This window comes from Carassius auratus, chromosome 10 (assembly GCF_003368295.1).
Source record: "Carassius auratus strain Wakin chromosome 10, ASM336829v1, whole genome shotgun sequence".
NCBI classification, from domain to species: domain Eukaryota; kingdom Metazoa; phylum Chordata; class Actinopteri; order Cypriniformes; family Cyprinidae; genus Carassius; species Carassius auratus.
The window spans coordinates 2,525,197-2,545,787 of NC_039252.1; the positions used below are offsets into that span (position 1 = coordinate 2,525,197).

Here is a 20,591-nt window from a genome sequence, read left to right on the forward strand (position 1 = left end):
ACACACCAGTCATCAGCTGAGCATTTAAGATGCTTCTTCAGTTATGCTAATCATAGGCAAACAACAGGCAATTTTCATCTCAAAATAATGGGTGCTTCACCCAACAGCAGACCAAATCTCCCATCAGCAATTAAAAGGGAGGTTTCGTTACTGAATTTAACCCCACTCTATTGAGCTATTCTCATATGTGTTCAAGCTGAGGTTGGGTTTAACCTGGGCCAGTCTCTGCTGGGTGTCAGGGTCTCCTGGTTTGGCTATGGCTCTCTTGGTCTCCTCGATCAGGCTGGCAGATTTGTCCATGACATCGGCGGTGCAGTCCAGCATGGCGTTACGCGCTTGAGGGTCCTCGGTGTTGGCGGCCACTCCACGAGCAGCTGAAGCCAGCGAACGCAGAGCCTGAGCCACGTCACGAGCAGCCATACCTGCAGAACACACATAAACCATCCACAAACTGACATTAGGAGGGATTCAGGGCCCACAGTGAACACAGGACCAACCCTGCAGCATACGGGTTGAGTTACGAGAAGGAGCTTTAACCACTGTGTCACACCTGTGTCTGTGACAGATGAATAATATATTCCACAGACAGGGGGCGCTGGACAAACCGCTAGCGGTGCGTGAGGTTACCTGTGTAGTTCTCGTTGCCTTGGGTGGCTTCACTGAGGAGCTGAGCGATAGCAGAGCTCACGGCTTTAGTGCTGGAGCCCAGATCCTGAGAACACTTCTCCAGCTACACACACACACACACACACACACACAACGTGTCACTCACTGTGTTAAAGAAATCATATTTTTATATTTCAGAAAGCATGCTCATACTTTAGATATGAATGATACAAACTGAAGGTGATTTTCATTCACAAAGCACATTTTTTGACTTTTTTTAAACTAAAACAGTATTCAGTCACATCTCATTGGGTGTAAAACTACAGTAAACAAAACGAGGACGGCAGATTTCAGTTCTTCATCCGTGGTTCTCAAGACACTTCGTCTACCACAATATAATTTCTACAGTATTCTATAATAACTGAACCCATAGCAAAAGAGCTGAATGTTTTTCTGGATTCCCACTCTTGATAATCACTCATTTGCATGAGTTTCCCAGTTGTTCATGATTTACTGGATTAAGGATAATGGTTTTAAGAATGTTTGACTCATAATTTGCATCTGATAGAACATTTTTGAGTTTTACATAACCGCAAAAATTGACTCATCCAAAATTCATTACGAAAATGGAGTTTTAAGATAATTATTTATTATTTAACATGACTATTTCAGATCTAGAAATAGGTAGTGATGTGATTATTATTATGATTATTCTAGATTATTTTAATTAATGCTTTGTCTTATTTTAAATCCCAGTGTAGTGGCTTCTGTCTAGCAGTAGTTTGTGTGACATGAAGCGTCTGACTTGTGGGTATAGGTGTGAAATCAGGTCTGCTCACTCTGGGTATTTTCTAAACTAACGTTCGCAGGTGTCCTGGGGTGCTTTTTGAACAGTCCTGAATGAGTCTGCATGCATGCTGGACACTTACTGGCTGCAGGGATGTGTAGTGTTGGACTGGTAGTGCACAGACAAACACATGTAGAGCACACACACACACACAGTGCACTGACACACTCACCGTTTCTCCAGGCAGCGGCTTGAGTTTGCCTTCAGCAGCTGAAGCTTTGGTCTCCTGCATGTCCCTCTCCAGCCCCCGTACCATTGTGAGAGCGTTATCGATCTCCAGAGGACCACATGCCTCCTGAGCCTGAGTCACACAGACAGACCGTATGAAATACACTGCAAAAGAGCTACATATGTTCACCAGGCCTGTTTGTATGCATGCGTATATCACAGTACTAGCAGTACAGCAACACACACTACTGACTTTCTAAATACAAATGTCTCCATCATCCTGTGGATCATTCATCTGCGGATATAACCAGCTTCATTATCTTTCATCGAAATGTAATAACCTGCTCCACCTCTAAAATGATTTTCCTAGTCGGTGGATGACAGCATGCTCCCCCCTCCACCCACCTGTCAAATACAGATCATTCAAAAAAGGTTTCCTGTATTTTATACTTGAATATCCTGATGTGTCACTGAAGTATAATGAGTTGCAAATGCATTTTGGTTCTAAATGTCAACAGGTAATTGTGTCATTATCAGGGCACGGCTGGAGAATCTGTACCCAGAAAGACAAAAAAAGAAAAATAATAATAACGTATTATTTTTCAGATTGTATTACTTTAATTATTAAAACTATAACAATTAAAACTAATAAATAAATAAATTACCATTGCAATAATACTATTGTAATGTAAATAATAAAACAAGTGTTTTATATTAATAATAATAATAATAATAATAGCAACAACACCAATAATAGAATGTTCTTTTTTAGATTGTAGGGATTAAATTATAACAATCAAACAAATAAAGAAATTAATATATTATTTTTGCAATATTATTGTACTGTAAATTATAAAAACAAGTGTTTTATAATAATAATAATAATAATAATAATAATAATAATAATAATAATAATAATAATAAACTACAGTAAAATTACAATAAACCACTGTCTTAATTTCTTTATTTTTAAACATTCAACTATTAAGCTTTTATTTTGGTGGAAAATCAAAAGCTCAGTCTTCTCCCCGAATGAGATGAGTGGTCAGTCTGAATGCAGAGCGCTGCGGTGTACCTTCTGTGCGGCCGTGCGCAGCTCAGCGAGGGCGCTGGCCAGGGTTTTGGAGCACTGACTGAGCTGCATGGCAGACGCCTGGTCACCGATGGTGGGAACCGTCGCTTTGGCTGCCGTCACCATCTTCGCTCCGGGCTGAAGAAGAGAGCAGACATCATGAGCTCAAATGATGCAGACGTGCACGGTATAACAGGAAGTGAAGGTCAGAAGAGTGCAAGGACCTGCAGGAAGTTCTGACTGGCTCCGATCAGGGCGAGCTGTGCGCTGGGGCTGTCGGGCTGAGCCTGACTCCCTCTCACACCCTGAACCAGCTGAGGGATCTGATCCGCCACCGCCTGAAAACAAACCAGCACTGCGTTTATGTCCAGTCACTCCTTTAAGTCGTTAGCCAAGGGCAAGTAACGCAATTTCAATGTGGAAATTGACAATAAAGCAGACTTGAACTTGAAGTTATGTGATAATCTAGGCCTTGTTTACTATACAGTCAAACCAAAAATTATACAGACACCAGACATCATTTTTGATAGTTATTACTAGTGGGTGCAGGACACTATTTAACGATATCAAAATCTCAGAATAAGATAATATGACGTCATATGAAGTCCACGACATGATATTTATTGCGGTATTTAACCTGTAAGCCAGATGTGATCAAACCCCAGTCTCATTTTTGATGATATCTTATTCAGATTTGAAATAGAAACTCATGAGACATGTGGCTTTTCTAGATTGCTCCAGGCCTCATTTCATGCATTTTTTCAACAAAAAAATTAAAAAATAAAATAAATTAAAAAAAATCAGTGTGGTAAAATTTTTTCAAGGCACTTCAGTGTCTATAGCTTTTTATATTTTTGAGCATTATCAAATTTGGTTGATAAAAAGTAAAGCCCAAAGGGGTTTATGTTTGTAACACACTGAAGTAGGAAACTGTTACAATTATAAGTTTGGTAGAGCACTTTCAGCTGTGAGTCCCATTTCAGCTGTGAGTCCCATAATGGGGGGTCAGGTTAACAAGTAAAAAACCCGAAAAGACAAATTAACAATTGGAAAAAAAATATTTGTACATTTTAAAGTTACATTATTCTATCAAACGCACTTTGAGAGATCCAACACAAGTCAGAAAAAAGTCAGTGAATTGATTTAAAGGAGACTCAACCCTCATTGTAACCGGTCGAACTAAATTGGTATAATCTAATTGTGTACTTAAATTTAACAGATATTCAACCAAATTCATTACATGAGTTTCTATCAATGTTATCTGATATCATCAAGATGAATTTGCTCTGACACAGTTTAACTGAGTTCTTGTCATAATTTATTACCATTTTCTACTATAGCGAATAACTGTGATAAAGTGAGAAATGTTGAAGGTGTCTGAATAAATGTTTGGTTTGACTGTATATCAATCATAACAAACTGAAAACTGTAGTGATGAGAGTGCTTTATATATCATGTCTGTTCACATCAGTCATTCACAAACACAGTGCTCGTGTGAACTAGTATTAACCCCGAGAGAAACAGGAAGTGGTTGTGGAGACGCACACACCTTGCAGCTCAGAACGAGTTGTTGTTGGGCGGCAGGGTTCTTGTTGGATGCGGAGGCGTGCTGCGCTGCAGCGATAGTCTGAGTGGCAGCCGCTGCGGCCTGCTTCGCTGCATTCTGACCAACAGATATGACACAATATACTGATTAATCCACCACATATAGCGCTGCCATAGATCTAGACCAACTTCTAACCACCTGAACCACCATCTGAAATCTTAAAAACTGCTTGTTAAATTCACATTTAAACACATTTTCAAATAGCAATAAAATCTGACATTAACTGACCCATTCATGTGGTTTCTTACCCTCAAATTGGTGATTGAGGTTTTTTTGAAAGGAGTAACATTTTTTCCAATATTGTGAATTGCATTTTCTCCCATTCACAGTAAAATGAGTGAACCGTCTCTGTGTGTATACATACACTACTGGTCTAAAGGTTTGAAAACAAGTCTCTTTTGCTCTCCAAGTTGAAACTTAGGTCTAGGGCTGTGCTATATGAATTAAAATCGATTTTGCAATTTCAATTTTAATCATTATTCTGACACACACAGACATGCTTTACAGTCATAAATGCATTCAGTGTGAATTTAAAACATATTTCCGAAAGAAAACCAATTAGAGCTTTATAAAAAAAGTTGTAATGTCTCTAGAACAGACATAAGCCTAAGTCAAAGTAATCACTATGTAAAGGTGTGTAGCTAATTTGAGTTGGTTTGACTTTGCTAGGCACTGTTCTAGCTGGCCGCTAGGGCCTCTAGGGTCTTCTGGCGAGTTACTGGAGTATTTTGGCAGGAGGCTGACCGTTAGACAGAGACAGACGGACAGACATCACAAAGAATTAAGCCGTCACTCTGTCCGTTTCACTGCAGATAATAAGCAAGCTGAAACAGTATAAAACAGAGAAACAGGTCTGTGGAGTTTGAAAAACCATTATAGCTCTTCTTTCTCACAAGTTGCAACAAGCTTTAGTTACTTGTGAAACTGCAGCACTGAGCTATACACACCACAGTCTTTAGAAATGTGATCAATCTTTTTCACTGTAGGCTTTGCCAGGATTTAACTCCATGAGCAATAAAACATCATATAACTTCACCCAAATAGGGCAGCAAAGAGATGCAATAGTTGGCAACACTTCTAGAATTAATCTCAGTGCAGGCTATTATTTTTAATGGAGAATGTGACCTCATTAAAAATGTTCCTGAAGGTTTGGGATTTTGTGCTCCAGTCCTCACCTCCAGTTTGTTGACCAGCCTCTTCTTGATGGCGTTCTGAGCCGCAGCGTTGGTGGCCATGCGCAGGCCCTCGGCAGCTTCACGCAGCTTCTGCTGCTGCTCCTCACTGTCCGGGTTAGCAGCCGCACCCTGCCGACACACACACACACACACACACACTTCAGCTCTGAGCGCACCGCATCCAGTCTAAAACACACTCTGAGGCGTCTTCTGTCCCACCTTGGCAGCTTCCACCATCCTGGCCGTGGCGTCAGCCAGGAGTTTGGCCGCAGACAGGAGTTTGCGGGAGTTCTCCAGGTCAGTCTCGCCCTCCGCGTCGGCCTTGATAGCATTGACCAAATCTGAGGTGGCCTGAGCCAGGATCCGAGCCTGTCGCACCATCTCCCCTGAACACAGAGAGGAACGCCCAATGTGCATGAGCTCCATTCATATGCATATCAACAAGTCTCTGCACATCAGTCCAAGCTATATTAAACACAGACTGTTTTGACATCTAGCAGACACTTTTATATGAAGCGACTTACAATCAGTGTTGGGGGAGGTGACGCATTACAAGTATCACAAGTTACGTGATCACATTAATCTACATGAAAAAGATCTGAGCTGCTTTGTCAAATAAGTAACTCCAGTTACGTAGCTTCTCCATGTATTGACTGACAGCTCTCCTGTCCTCATGTCGAGAGAAATCAGGAGTAAGTGCAGAGCGTTGTGTGTGAACATGATCTTACTGTAGTTCTAGAAACAAACACTGGTTTTCACGAGACTCCCCAGTGCATGTGCAACTCTGAGCTCAAACGTCATCAGCTTCTGTGTACAGCCGTGAGCCCAAGCTGGATTAAAGTGATTATTACGTTTTGATTATATGTTTTTCTTACAAAAACACATTGATTCACTACAGGAGGCCTTTGCTCACCCACCGGAGGCATGTGAGACACTATTTTCTTTTTTTTTAAATGGAAGACGCTTTTTATTTCACATCTTTTGGAGTGATGCATGCAACACCCACTAACTGCAATGATAGCGCTGAAAGATCGAAGACAATTTTTTATATAGCTCTGATATTACACCTAGGATGCCTCGGGGGTGAGTAAAACACAGCTTAATTTTCATTTTTGGGTGAACTAACCCTTTAATAGTGACCACACTGGTGACGTGACCTCATCGCTAGCAGCACATCCTGAGCACACGCCAGTTACGCAAGGCATATCGACATAATTCTTCATATCTGGCCGATGCCGATGTTTACATTTTAAGCCATTATTGGCCGATTCTGACATCTTTCTGATAATATCCTACATCCTCTTAATCACCTGCGTCTCCCATGGAGCTGAAGATGTTATCCGTCACGTCCAGGATGCGGTCAGTGGCCTCTCCGTGCCGTCCGATTGGCTGTCCTGCGCTGGCGTACTGTCTGATGTGCTGCAGCAGCTCATTAAGAGCCTGAGTGACACCGGTGGCAGCCACGCCCACCTGTCGGAGCAGCTGCTCGTCATTGGTCGCCCCCTGTGACGCCTCCACACAGCCCTCCACAGACTTAGCCACCAGCTTCCCGGCCTCCACCAGCTGCTCCTGACACACAGGTGAGCTGATGGTGGGAGCCACCACCTGAAACAGAGAAAACACACGCAGGAGCATCAGCGGAGGTCAGCGAGTCCGTCTGTGGACGAGAGGGTGTGAACGCTCACTCGTGTGCAGGCCACCAGCTGTGACGTGGACAGGGCGCACTGTGTGGCAGCAGCGATCACTCGGTTCTGTTGAGCTGAATCCTCTGATTTCTGAGCCACATTCTTGGCCTTTAACACCAGAGCCGCCGCTGCAGTAGCCACAGCCTTCGCCAACTGCATCAACATGTCCTGCACACACACACACACACAGAGATAAATAAGTTATCTGACTTAATTAGACAGTAGCATAAATTAAGGGCATTTTTCTAATTAAACAAATTTGTATTGCACATTTTTTTAATGATCCATTTGATCAGTAAACATTTTATTAAAAAGTTGAATTGGACAATGAATTTCAGAATTTCTTAGTATTTAGTAAGTGCCAGCATAGGTCAAACCAGATGATTCATGTTATAAGTATTAAGAGCACTGTGATTTCTGCTAGACAGTTGTTCAAAACTAAGCGTTTTATTAAGCTACTTCTTGTGCAAAAGAAAAAAAATCATATGAATTTTATAATTTCCAAAACATTCTAAAGACTTGAATTACCGCTCTAATATTTCAACATTAAAGCATGGAAGAAAATCACATACACCTCACAATTTCAAGCCCACAGTGTTTCCAGAGCTGCTCCTTTTATAATATATCTCACACAATGCGTGTCTCATTAAACATTTGGTTTGCAAAGCCCACTTTCAATGATCTAATCATTTCCCAGATGACAAAATCATATTCCTTCTTATCCGAGAAGCCATTTCACCTCACTTTCACTTATGTCTCAACAGGAAAGAAAATCTGCTTGCAATTTCCATTTCACACTGACTTTTACCATTTTACTTTGGTGAATATTTTAAAATGCATTCTTGTCATGCATGGTAATTTGATCTACAGAAGAATTATATTCTATAAATGACGTTACACTAGAGTGACTTTACCAACACATTATCGAATCAGTGATTGCTGATTTAGAAACTCAGATGTATTTGTACTGTTTTACAATATCACAGAAGTGTAACCAGAAAAGTTACTAGTGTAACACAAACCCACACTATATTCACCTGCCCTAGATCATTTACATGCAGGATATGGGTCATTCTCAAAATATTGTTACAGACGGTTTGTCCATTGAGTTTGTTATGAAAATGATAAAAGAAAAAGAAATGATAAAAAATAAGCAGTGCTGAACACAAACAGAGGGCAGGGCATCACTAGAAATGTCCTGTTCAGCATGATTTCAGTTAAACTTCACTTATCAAATGCATTAAATTTGTTCTGATAAGCATTCTGCACAAATAAGGACATTCAAACAGGCACACGACTGTAGCACAACACTTCCCCTTCAGTTTGGCTGTGTGAAGAGTGATAAGACATTTTCAACCATCACATTAGAGCTGACAAAAGACTTCAGGACATTCAGAACCATTTCAGCTGTTACAAACATCATGAAAACAAAACCATGACTTAACTGTAGGCTAATGTAATTCTAAACAGTGACAAAATCAGCTTGTAGAAGATGAATAAAAAAAATAAATAAAGATCTCTTTCTGGGAATACAGACCCAGAAACTCAAAATGCTCAGGAGAAATGCTTTCTAGAACAAGAAGGTCCCCCTAATTCACCTTCTTCTGCCTAAATTGTCATCCCATCAGTGTGAATTAGAGCCTGACCACTATATTTTAGCCGATTGTATCTATATATACCGATATATCGGTATCGGTGAATATGCGGTTGATATAAACTTTCTTTTCCCTTTTTTACAGAACATATAATGCAGATAAAATGCTTGAAATGGTGTAATTACTTAGTTTGTCCAGCTCACGTATGTCATGCTCCATTGTTTGCTACTGTAGACCAGGACAAAATGCTTTATTTTCGTGAGATAGTGACACCAGCCAACACTTCACTTTAGTAAAGAGGTCTCTTGTTCAGGCAGCATTCAAGCATTGTATTATTTGACCGTGAGTGCCCTGCGTAGTGGACTTCACATTCAATTCTGCCATGATTCCAGTTCCAAGGGAATGTACACGTTACATTCAAAGGGCATTAAAGTGTGCGAGGAGTAAATTTATATTGTATATTATGCCACACGAAACACTTCTCTAGTAAGTTTTTGTCTTTGTGTGAAGACAGTAGCACATCATTTGCACAATCAGGCTTGCCTTGATATCATATCAAACAACACAACATCATCTGACCTATTTCACTGCTATGGACGAGAACAAATATCTCAAACGGTTGGACAGCCTTGACATTATAACAACACTGACGAGACGAGACGACAACACCAGTTCATGGACCAACATAAATGACACGTAAATTACACATCATAACTATCACAGCGTGATATATCAAACTAAAATTGATATTGTGATATGGCTTCGTGCTATTTTCAAATGGCAAAGGGTAATTAAAACTATGTGACCAACCAAATTTTTCTTGAACCATTCAGCCCTTTAAAAGGATAGTTCACACAAATTTTAGATATTAAAAAAGTATGAGCTTTTTGATACATTTCAACACAGAAAAAACACCAATTCATTACTGATAGTTACAGGTCTGTATACACAAAGTTATTATGATATAATGAAATGATGAAATCTATCATGCAGAGAAACAGTGTGGATAATGAAAAGATTGCTTTCCAGTGGAAACCGTCACCACACCGTGATCTTTCATACTGTAATTATGACAGGCTCAGTATGACTATATGATTTAGATTATAACCCAGATCAGACTGTGATCATTAAATAACAGATTTTATAATGATCACGGTTTCATTAGTATGATTGGCTGGTGAATATGAATTGTTCTTTCTGTGTGTTGTTACCAGCATTTGACTATAGCGTGTCCATCTGGAGTGTGTGAACGCTGCTGTACCTACAGACTGATGAGAACACAGGTTAATGTGTTACAGCCACCGCGTCAGTGTGTGTGTGTGTGTGTGTGTGTGTCACACCTGGAAGTGCTGATTGGCATCGGACTCTCCGATCTGCTGCAGGAGTTCACCGCTGGTCTGACCCACATTACCCGCTGCTTGCAGGAGGATCTGTCGCGGCTGGAGATTAACAGATCAGAACAGCAAAAGTCAACATTAAAGCAGTATTTGCTCATAACTTCTAGATTTACAGAGAGGACACAGCAGTGCTTGCACGACAGCAAAAAATAGTGTTACAGTTTTAGCTACACTACTGTTCAAAAGTTTGGGTTCGAACAAGATTTTACTGAAAGCGATTCATTTATTCTGCAAGGATTCATTAACGTGATCACAAGAATATTAGCTTAACAAACGCCTTATACAACAACGACAAAAAAGGTACAACAGCGATGAAGGACGATTTTGAAGTTGGAGGAGAAAATGTCTCAGTCTCAGTCCTATGTCTGCTGTGCAAACGCTCAGGTAATAATACCTCAGGACTGGCGGGCTGAGCGGTCTTCAGCATATCAGACACCGCACACGCCAGGTTCTTGGCGGCACCCAGAAGCTGCTGGCCATTTGCTCCCTCGTCCTCCATCAGCGCCGCCAGCAGTTTGACTCCCTTAGACATCTCGGTCAGGTTGGAGGAGATGGTGGTGACCGCACAGCCCACAGCCGTGTAATCCGTCTCCGCTGGGTCACCTGACAGACACGTTCAGTGAGACACTTTACCACAAGACCAAACTATGTGGAGAGGATGACACTCCCACTAGCTGATGCATTCATCTGTGTTCAGTTTTGATAAAGAGTGTCACCTGCAGTCAGATTGACCATGGAGGCAGTTCCTGCAGTGATGGCGTCCACCTGAGAGTGAATCTCGTGTTTGGACTCGTCCATTTTGTTCTTCCTCCATGCTTGAGAGGCCTAAACATCAGACCAAATACAGTATTTTTAGCTTCAGGAAAAGACTAAAGAAAAAACTACTTTAAAGATGATATTTTAACTGATTACAAAAATGCATCTGTATGCTCCGTTCAAAAAAAGTCTCTATTTCAATAAGGAAAAAAATACAGCACTATCCTATTAATTTTGTAGATGAAATTTAGTATATGTTAATATTAGATGGTAAGATTTATGCAAATGTCACTTGCTGGGGGAAGCAAGTAGTGACATCCGTCTTTATTTTTCACCCGGGTCAAAAATGACCCAGACAGAACACTGGGGTAAATAAAATACTGCACATCTGAAAAGTTACAGAGGCAATAAAAAAAACACATTAATATAAATACAGCATCTTACCGCATCAGTGCCCAGTGGAGGCAGGGTGTCGAACTCATCGAGAGAGGCCTGAACCGCCTGTACGGCCTGCATACTGGAGTTAATGGTGCCGGTCAACGCCTGCTGAGCTGACGTCTGCAAGACACAGAGGACACCGACAGCTCACAGCACGGCCCAAACAAACAGCACTGACAGGTAGAGGGACTAAGATTACAAAGACATGTCTCATATTCAGAGCAGAGCCCATGCTTCAGAGCAAATTCAGAGCTCGCTCCTAGTGTCAGAGGTGTTTGAGCGTGTGCTTGCAGTATCTGACCAGAGGGGGCATGTGTCCTCGGTGCATCTGTCCGCTGGTGATGTGCTGTTTGGCCTGTGGCATGGAGCCCATCTGGAAGTTCTCCGGACCTCCGGCACCAGAGCGGAAGATGGCCGGCAGAGCGACGGAGCCTGTCTCCACCTTCCCAACCTTGTTAAACTGCTGCTGGAGAACTGTTGACCTGGAGCACAATACATCACAGGTTATCATGAGATCGAATGCCGTAACTCAGACTTACAACAGGAAATGATGAGCGACTTATTTTAGCACTTATTTTTTTAAGTTAAAACACACGAGTATGCAATGAACTATAAAAAGACGCTCACTTTTTGGGAGATACCGAGTCCTCCTGCATGGTTGATTCCTCATCACCTTCCAGGCCGAAGTGATCTTTGCTCTTTTTCTGCAGATAAAGAGGTTTTCAAACACAGTGAGTTGGCGAAAGATACTTGAGAGCAGGACCTGAGTGAAGAACTTTGTTGCCAGAGCAGGCTGTGTCTTTCTTTAGACTGGTCAAACATGAAGGTTTGTTGAGGAATTCCTCACACCACAGAGAACCAGTAGCAGCAATTTCACAAAGACCCGTCACACAACCAGTAAAAAATAGACAGATATGGTAAGAAAAAGATCTGCTTAATAACTGAATAAAAAGATCTGCTTAACTTCTTAATAACTGAACTCCAACAGTCACAACTCTGACCTCTCTAGGTCATGGGGCTATTGTGAAACTAGGAGTGTGATGGTTGTGAAGTGTGCTCCTGTCAGGGAGTGCTGCTCATTGCAAAATCCCTGTGTTTTCAAAAGAGCCACTGAATACCTGCAGTAGCAGATTATATGTGATTATGTGTGATCAGCAGAAGACCTGCAGAGCCAAACCTTCGTGTCCACAAAGCAGTTCATTCTGTTTAGGAAATGCCCACTTGTAAAGACATGTAAATCAATGCACTTTGTGTCAATAGCTGTTTCTATCAACCTATTTTAATGCACATTTTGAAGTATTGCATGAAAAACAAGTGTTGGAAATGCCAAATTTCAAATAAAAATCCCTTAATTCGCAAAAAGCTTTTTTACGCTAGCTTGAAGTGTTTTTTGACTCGTGCGAAATGGGTTTAATGAGAAAAATGGGAGATGGAAATGCATTATGTGAATAAATTCCTCCAAGTGCATCCAAAAAGTCACGTGACTTTGCACTATGAGACGTCAAAACCTGACTAACCAGTGGACCCATCTCATTCCACAGCATAGATGTCTTAAACGATGCCTAAGAAGTGTCCCAGAAGCGTCTTATATGACTGCGATCCCAAACAGAAGCATCCACCTCAGAAAGCAATGACCGCATTCATTGTGCTTCATCTGCTCGCTCTGAGGCACAAGTAATTTATTATAAATGAAAATTATTATATTCTCCTACTTTAGTTTTTGGAAGTGACTATTTTGTTCTCTTTGACTTGTTGGATAGAAACGGTGCTTGTTCGCAAATGTTTTATGCAATATTCCAGTTTTGCGCAAAAGTTAAATTCGCAACTTTAGATGGAAATCCAGCTAATGTAACCACAAAACAAATTAACAACTTAAATACTTTACACATTAATAATTAATAACAAATTAGACAAATATTATATGTAAATCCAACCTTATATAAATACATACGCTCACATTGAGCACTATGCATTAGCAAATGTCAACTGCTTGTGTGTTATATCACTGAAAAATGTCAACTATATCATCACCCAGCAACATATTGAAAGTTTGATGTATAGTACATACTACTTTACTTGCATAAATACAGTAAACTATTGTAGCACACACTATGTTGAAAATCTCAGTTGTGTGAATATGTATATCATCACAAAATGTAAACTGCATTATCCCATAGCTCTCTATGTAAAGATATTTAAAGGTTGAAATATATATATATATATATATATATATATATTGTATATCAGTCACGTAGGCAATACATACTATGTTATAGCTATATAAACTAATAATTTCTAAACCTTAATTGCTTGTATGGTCGCATTTATCTAATTACACAATTCTAATGCTATAAATGCTAAAGATGCTATAAATATTAACGTCATGTATAATGTATTGCGAAAAGCACTTGACAAATACATTTGACTTGACTTGAATAAACCATTTGAAGTAATTTTGAGAAAAAGAAAAAAGTTTGTTGCAGAATAATAGTTAAAATGATGATATGATTCGTAACCTTAGTGCATGTCTTTCTGAGGGGGAGGCTAGTCTTGTGAGTCCAAAAATATGTAAAAATTAAAAACATTTCGTCAGGCTTCACATGATTTATTAAAGTTTACCAATGAGATTGGTCATGGTATGTTACCTTTTTGAGAATGATGTCGATGTAACCAGCGATGAGTTGTGCGATCTGCTCTCCTTCAGTGGTCTGTACAGAGTAGTAACCATCCTGATAGTCTCCAAAGTCCTGAAGAAGAAAGTGTAAACATGACATGACACTTAAAGGGCAACAAAAACAGCAACGGTGGAAATAATACAGCAAACCATAAAAGACTAAATAGTAAAACAATAGTTTGGATGATAAATTAACTTTGTGCTGTCATTGAACAGTGAATTGTGCATTCATACATTAGGCTGTATAAAATTAGCAAATACTGTCACAGTGAAATTACAATGCAGGCATGGAATAGGTCCACTGTAATTCACAATGTTTGGGAACTCTGTGAAACAAGAAAGAAAATGAAAAAGCTAAATGTATTGAGTGTGTCTGAGCGTGTAGTAACAGAGAGCTGGAGGACAGAAATAATTAATTTAATGTAATCAATAAGTCTGCAGCCAGAGTCTAAGTACTGAATTACTGCTGTGCTTCGTGATGCACAAACAATGTTCAGCATTGATTACTGCTTCAGTCTATTACAAGAAACAGGAACCGATTAAAGGTCATAAATATCATCGGGCATTATTAGTTTCCCAAACTGGGATTTATGAGGGAACTCAAAGAGGTTTGTCAGTTGATGAAATGCTAATACTGAATTAAATCATAAAAATGTACAATTAAAATGAAAATAAACCACTTATTAAAAACACAAAATATTGTGTTCACCTTTATATCTTGTGAACATTAACCCAGAGAACCATAAACATGTAAATGTGTCGTTAGACTATTGAAATATTGACCGTAACTCTCAAAAGATATTTAAAAGAAAATATTTTAGTTCAAAGAGGCTCCGCTGACAAAAGTTTGGGAATCTGTTGTTAGAGGATGATCTGTTCTTTTCCCCAAAAAATAATATATTACTGTTAGAAGCAGCCAGTTTAACAGTTCATAAATCACATAATATATAGTGATTGTGTATAACTGTGCCCCTGATGTCAGGCCTTAAATATAATGTGAATCAAACTTCTGTGGACACTAATCTGAATCATAAGGTAAAAGTTAAGTAACAAAGTCATCTTAATGGTAATAAACTCACAGCCAAAGGATCATGATAAAACTATTAGAGGACAGCACGCTCTGCACAAAGGCTGGCCTGAATCAAAACACTTATGTACTGGTGTGAAGCGCTTTACTTTTACATTCCCAAGATCTTTAGGACTTCTTTTTGTACTTTTTGGTACAATAAACATGTTTGTTGTTTGGATTTTCAAAAGATGCACATAAATAACGAATTTGTAAAAAAAAAAGACAGAATTTTCACTTTAGGGTGAATTATAATATTATATGATTAACCTAAACAATCCTATTTTTTCACCAAAATGGACCAAATCAAACCGAACCGGTGACCACAGAGCTGTGAAACAAAGCGTAGGAACTCTTCCCCCCCACAGTGTGAAGTGTCAGAACAGTGTGTGTGTGTTTAGAGGAGTGTGTGGGCACCAGGGTGAAGCTCTTGGGAGAAGCCGCCCAGCGTTTGATGTTGGTCAGACTCCACTCCTGAATCACTTCTTTGGTCTTCTCATCCACTCTCATCACACACTCTTTAGTGATGCCCAACAGACGCGGCACAAGCTTATTCTTCCCTTTCATTTTTTCCTGTAAAGAGAATAAACATCAGCATTAACACAAGAAAGCAGGAGCCATTTATTAATATTAGAGCTCAGATAAGGCATGAGATCTTTACCTTGACTAAGAAGAAGGACACTCCGTAGGTTTTCAGAGATCTGGCCAGTTTGACGTAGCTGACTTTGGCCTCAATCTCGGTCATGTTTTGGCAGTTTTTGTGTGCCTTAAAGAGACAAGTTTATCCTTAAATTAAAATTCATATAGCGCATAGCCTAACATGGGAATGAAAGTGCACTCTCTATCCTAATTATATTCTTTAAAAAATTGGTAACACTTTAGTATAGGGTCCAATTCACACTGATAACTAGTTGCGTATTAGCATGTCTATTATTAACATATTGGCTGTTTATTAGTGCTTATAAAGTACTTATAATGCATGACATCCATAATCCTACCCAATACCCTAAACTTAACAACTACCTTATAAACTATTAATAAGCAGCAAATAAGGAGTTAATTCAGGCAAAAGTCATAGTTAATGGTTAGTTAATAGTGAGAATTGGACCCTAAAATAAAGTGTGACCAAAAAATTATATATATTTGTTTTATTTTTAACACTAGCATGCCCAGTTTTCTTAATATTTATTATATCATTTAAAAAAAACATTGCAACGTGTACAGTTTTAAGCTTCCTGAGTCTTGTTATAGGACTTGCATATCATTGCTCTTTTGATGTTTTTGATTGCTTCTATTGTCCTCATTTGTAAGTCACTTTGGATAAAAGCGTCTGCTAAATGAATAAATGTAAATGTATGTAAATGAATAAATATTAAATTTCACATAACCTGCATAACCTCACCTGGAAGATCTTTTTCTCGCCCTTGTTCTTGATGTACTCTTTGGGCAAGAATTCCTTCAAACTGGATGAGACAGACATGAAGCAAGAATTAACCTTTTAGTTAATTCATATTTTAAGAAGGATAGCAATCTGGACTGGTGCAAATATAGCAAATCACCAAATATTTAGGTGATTAAATTGCGTTTAAACATTTTAGTTCATTAACAACCCAAATAAAGAAGTTACTATGCACCTAAAGAAGTACACCCACACTTACAGGTAAGGCAAAGACAAATAGAAATGTGTTGAGCTCACTCAAGGAATCCTGGTTTGTGTTTGGACTCATTGTGGTCTCCGAACTGGATCTGGCATTGATATCCAGCAAACTCACAGGCCTTATCAAAGGAGACAGGGTGGGAACCGTTCAGGATGTCATCACGGGCCTGGGATACAACATACAGCACATAAATGCAATTGAGTTTGAACAAAATGACACATAACTAAGCAGACACTGCATGATACATTTATAAGGGGGACATGATTATGATGTGAAAGTGATGTTCTGAGGTGTTTACCTGCACATAGAGCAGGTTGAGCTGTACTGGGTCTCTGGAGTCCACATTCTGGTCCGAGTAGAAGAACTTCCTCCTGAGAAGCAGCATCTCAAACTCCTCGACACCCTGCTCTCGCAGCGTCCGCCCATGATCCAACCAATTCACTGTTGAAATACAGCTCTGACATCAGTAAATTCAACTAGATTACAAAATATCATCCACATGTGAAAGCTTGGAAACACTTGACTAAAATTTAATTTCTCAGTATCTTAAAAACCTTTGAATTTCTTTTCAAATCCCAAAATGTAATTACATGTATTTTTTTAATGGATTAGCCAGAGCGCAGAGTAAAGAAATTCAGTCAACAGGAGTGCAGAATATATCAGAATATGCATTTCATCACTATGAAATTCCCTGGAGTGAACAGGGTGAGAATACACTGTATGTGTTGTTTTGAAGTTCTGCTAAAATAGCAAACAACATGCATCAATGTTTATTTTATTCATGATAAGCATGAAGTGACATACACTCATCATCTGTGTGAAGTTTCTGTTTGAGTTTCTCCATTTTTTTGTCATCTCTCAGGAGGGTCTTGTCTCTTTTCAGTGTCCCCATGGTCTCTTCCTTCTTTTCCTCTCCCACATCACGCACCAGCGAGTACTCATCATAGTTTGTGATGCCTGAGAAATCAGAAGTGTTTTACTCTCTCATTGCATTCAAACTGCTCCTCAAAGGTCATAATAATTAAATCAAACCTCTAAATATAATTTTTACAGACCTTCATTAAGCATTGTTGCAGACCTCAATTCATAAATCTTAAGTGGTACTGACTACATCAAAATGTAGTTTTAGTAATCTAATCACAAAAGGTTTTAGACCCTGTTTCTACCTATATTTAGCACCAACCATTTCTTATTGGATCACCCAGAAATATCTTTATACCAAGTAAAAACAGGGCCCATGTGACTGGATGACTATACCATGTTTTATGGTGTAGACAGAGAAAAACAGCGGTCCGATAACTGAGCCCTGTGGTACCCCAATGCTAAGAGCACAGTGAGCTAATCCAGCTGACTAGGTAAGACTTGTTTTTAATGTATAATATAAAACAGGAAAGATCTGGCCTAGACATTTCTAAAAAAACAAAAAACTAAAAAAAAGACAGGCAAATTGGGAGTTCTCGCTCTTCGTTGGGACACTAACTTACCTATTCTCGCACAGATGGTCATAAGCATGTCACTAACGATTTTTGAGTCATCCACCATGACTGTTTTAACAGTTCCATCCAACATGCGGATCTTCAGGGGTCTCTGTTTCTTTTTGTACTCCAGAGTGTCCTAAAAAAATGCATGTTCTTATGAAAAATCCTTTATAAATTCCAGCAAATTATGTTCACTTGTGTTATCTTCTGTATCTTAAATAAGTGTCAGCTTTTAAGGACTGACAATTAGGTTTATATATATTTAATATAACACTGATTTTACAAATAATATTGGCATTTACATTTTTTCAATTTGACAGATGCTACAAAGTAATCTAGAGTTACATTTTATCAGTAACTCTGGCAGTCAACACTGGAAGCTGGTTTTGCTAGATCCATGCCTTACCAGTTACAGATGCTTAAAAGTGCAAGGACTGATTTTCAAATACTTCAAAAACATTAAAAAATTTATTTTTTTCAAGACAATCCCAGTGAAAATACAGAAACAATGGACATGAATTCCACACCTTTTTTCATATTTTAATTGAATTGAATTAATATTCCAGACTCACCCCATTTCTCAGCATGTAGTAGTCCAGAGCTTTGCCTGCTTCCAGCCAAATACCTTTCTTTGGGTCCTCATCTGACAGGAAGAGGCCATAGTCACTGGCTGCAAGAAGATAGAAGAGTTAGTGGGTGGTCAGATTGCTTTTTACAACTTGATAAGACCGTCAAAATCAGAAGGTGATTCCTAATGCTTATCATTCTGACAGAAGAAAATAATTCAAGATATACACCAGAAATAATGTAGCTTATGTGCAGCTTATTGTTTTAGGGCCCTTTCACACATTTTTGCATTTAAAAAAAGCGTGATGCAAATCAGTGTAATGAAAGAATAAATGCTGTCTAGATATGTAGTTTTTTAAAAGATTTACTACTTTTAATTTGGAGCGACACATTTTTAGACCATTGTGTCAAGCACTGCTAAACAACCAAGATGCAAGTGCAATGGACAAAAATTTATGTTTAGTTCATGTTTATATAATTTAGCAAATGGGAAAGCTGCACATTCTTTATGAACCTCCCCTTATGTTTTTTTTTTTTGCCCTTTATAAATAAATATCAATTATCATCTACTTTCATTGTGAATGAGTAAATTGAAAATGATCCTTTTGTATTTAGAAAAGAAATGAATCCAGCCTTGGAAGTACTTGAGGGTGACAAAATTGTTAAATTTAAAGAAAAACACAAGAGGATGTTGAAAAAGAACTCAATATCACTTCAATATTTATCCGCTGTCTGACACGCATTTTTCTGTGCACACACACCAAATGTTTAATTTATAAGCATTTTTGTTTTATTGTATTTATTTGAGCTACTTACTTTTTTAGAGAGTTACTGTCGTGAATCTTGTACTTGTCTTTAATAATGTTTGAACCAGTAGTTGTTGCTGTGTAATGAAATGGGAAACAAGAACAGTAAAATTTCCCAGGTCTCTAAAGTTTTAGACATCATAACCTTATTTATTAGAAAACAAGATTACAAAACAATGAAAACAATTACTTTTATTTTGTGTATACTGTATACTGTGACAACTGGGCTCGTAGAAAAAAATCCTTATCGCTGAGCCCTGCATATATTACATGTTTGAGATTTAAAGAACAACTACTTTTGCCAGTTTCAAGCACTAGAGGCACTGACTACGTTTAAATGGAAATCTGTAATCTAATTATTTACCTTATTCTGAATTAGACAATATTATTATTAAGATGTTTACATGAGTTGCTTTCAAATATTCCTTGAATGTTCCTGTTTTACATGTTATAGTACATAAATCGATTATAATGGCACGTCATTACGTCACCAAGCAATACCATCCAACGTTCCCTCCAGAATTTAACATATCAAGTGCACTTAATTATTTTTCATGCTGTGAAAACAGACAACAACTTTGTCGAAGCCATGCTCTTTTGTTTATCGTCAAACAGTTGCTCACTTGTGTGTGTGTATCCTGTCGCAAAATACAGCAAAAATTTCTACACGCCGGTAATAATGTGATTAAGGTGTGTACATGTCTATACTGCACTTCCATAACAATACTCCACGTCTTAATTCGATTTCGGTTTACTTCAAATATGACTTTAGTCGGATTAAGGTAATTAAAAATCGCTATTTATATGGTAGATTCTTAATCAGACTATTGTTTTAATCATGTTAAAATCTAATAATTGATAATTGTCTGTGTAAACATACTCACTGTTTGGCTTACAAAAACTTAGATTTTCTTCCTGAAGTGATTAGGGCAAGTTAGAAAATAAGAATTGTTTTACTTAAAATTGGGCCCAGAGAAGACACTTTGACTATAATTTT

At 38.6% G+C, this 20,591-nt stretch overlaps 1 protein-coding gene across 6 annotated transcripts in view; it reads right to left on the minus strand.

Moving 5' to 3' along the window:
- The window catches only part of LOC113109544 (talin-1), a 70,857-nt gene that overhangs the window by 24,787 nt on the left and 25,479 nt on the right, over nt 1-20,591 (minus strand). For 3 of the 6 annotated variants that reach the window (XM_026273153.1, XM_026273154.1, XM_026273151.1), the window contains exons 3-28: nt 18,794-18,891; nt 18,228-18,357; nt 17,548-17,700; nt 17,042-17,184; nt 16,782-16,909; nt 16,488-16,548; nt 15,747-15,851; nt 15,503-15,658; nt 13,991-14,092; nt 11,973-12,049; nt 11,647-11,827; nt 11,352-11,465; nt 10,868-10,976; nt 10,546-10,754; nt 10,095-10,193; nt 9,966-10,022; nt 7,160-7,327; nt 6,785-7,079; nt 5,694-5,860; nt 5,475-5,603; nt 4,243-4,356; nt 2,918-3,031; nt 2,697-2,831; nt 1,626-1,754; nt 628-730; nt 214-422 (exon numbers count right to left, since the gene is read on the minus strand). In XM_026273153.1, coding sequence (XP_026128938.1) covers nt 214-422; nt 628-730; nt 1,626-1,754; nt 2,697-2,831; nt 2,918-3,031; nt 4,243-4,356; nt 5,475-5,603; nt 5,694-5,860; nt 6,785-7,079; nt 7,160-7,327; nt 9,966-10,022; nt 10,095-10,193; nt 10,546-10,754; nt 10,868-10,976; nt 11,352-11,465; nt 11,647-11,827; nt 11,973-12,049; nt 13,991-14,092; nt 15,503-15,658; nt 15,747-15,851; nt 16,488-16,548; nt 16,782-16,909; nt 17,042-17,184; nt 17,548-17,700; nt 18,228-18,357; nt 18,794-18,891 — 3,485 coding nt within the window. Of the gene's footprint in view, nt 1-213; nt 423-627; nt 731-1,625; nt 1,755-2,696; nt 2,832-2,917; nt 3,032-4,242; nt 4,357-5,474; nt 5,604-5,693; nt 5,861-6,784; nt 7,080-7,159; nt 7,328-9,965; nt 10,023-10,094; nt 10,194-10,545; nt 10,755-10,867; nt 10,977-11,351; nt 11,466-11,646; nt 11,828-11,972; nt 12,050-13,990; nt 14,093-15,502; nt 15,659-15,746; nt 15,852-16,487; nt 16,549-16,781; nt 16,910-17,041; nt 17,185-17,547; nt 17,701-18,227; nt 18,358-18,793; nt 18,892-19,604; nt 19,624-20,591 lie in introns of those variants that run through there. The other 3 variants (XM_026273155.1, XM_026273156.1, XM_026273157.1) reach the window with 2 other exon arrangements.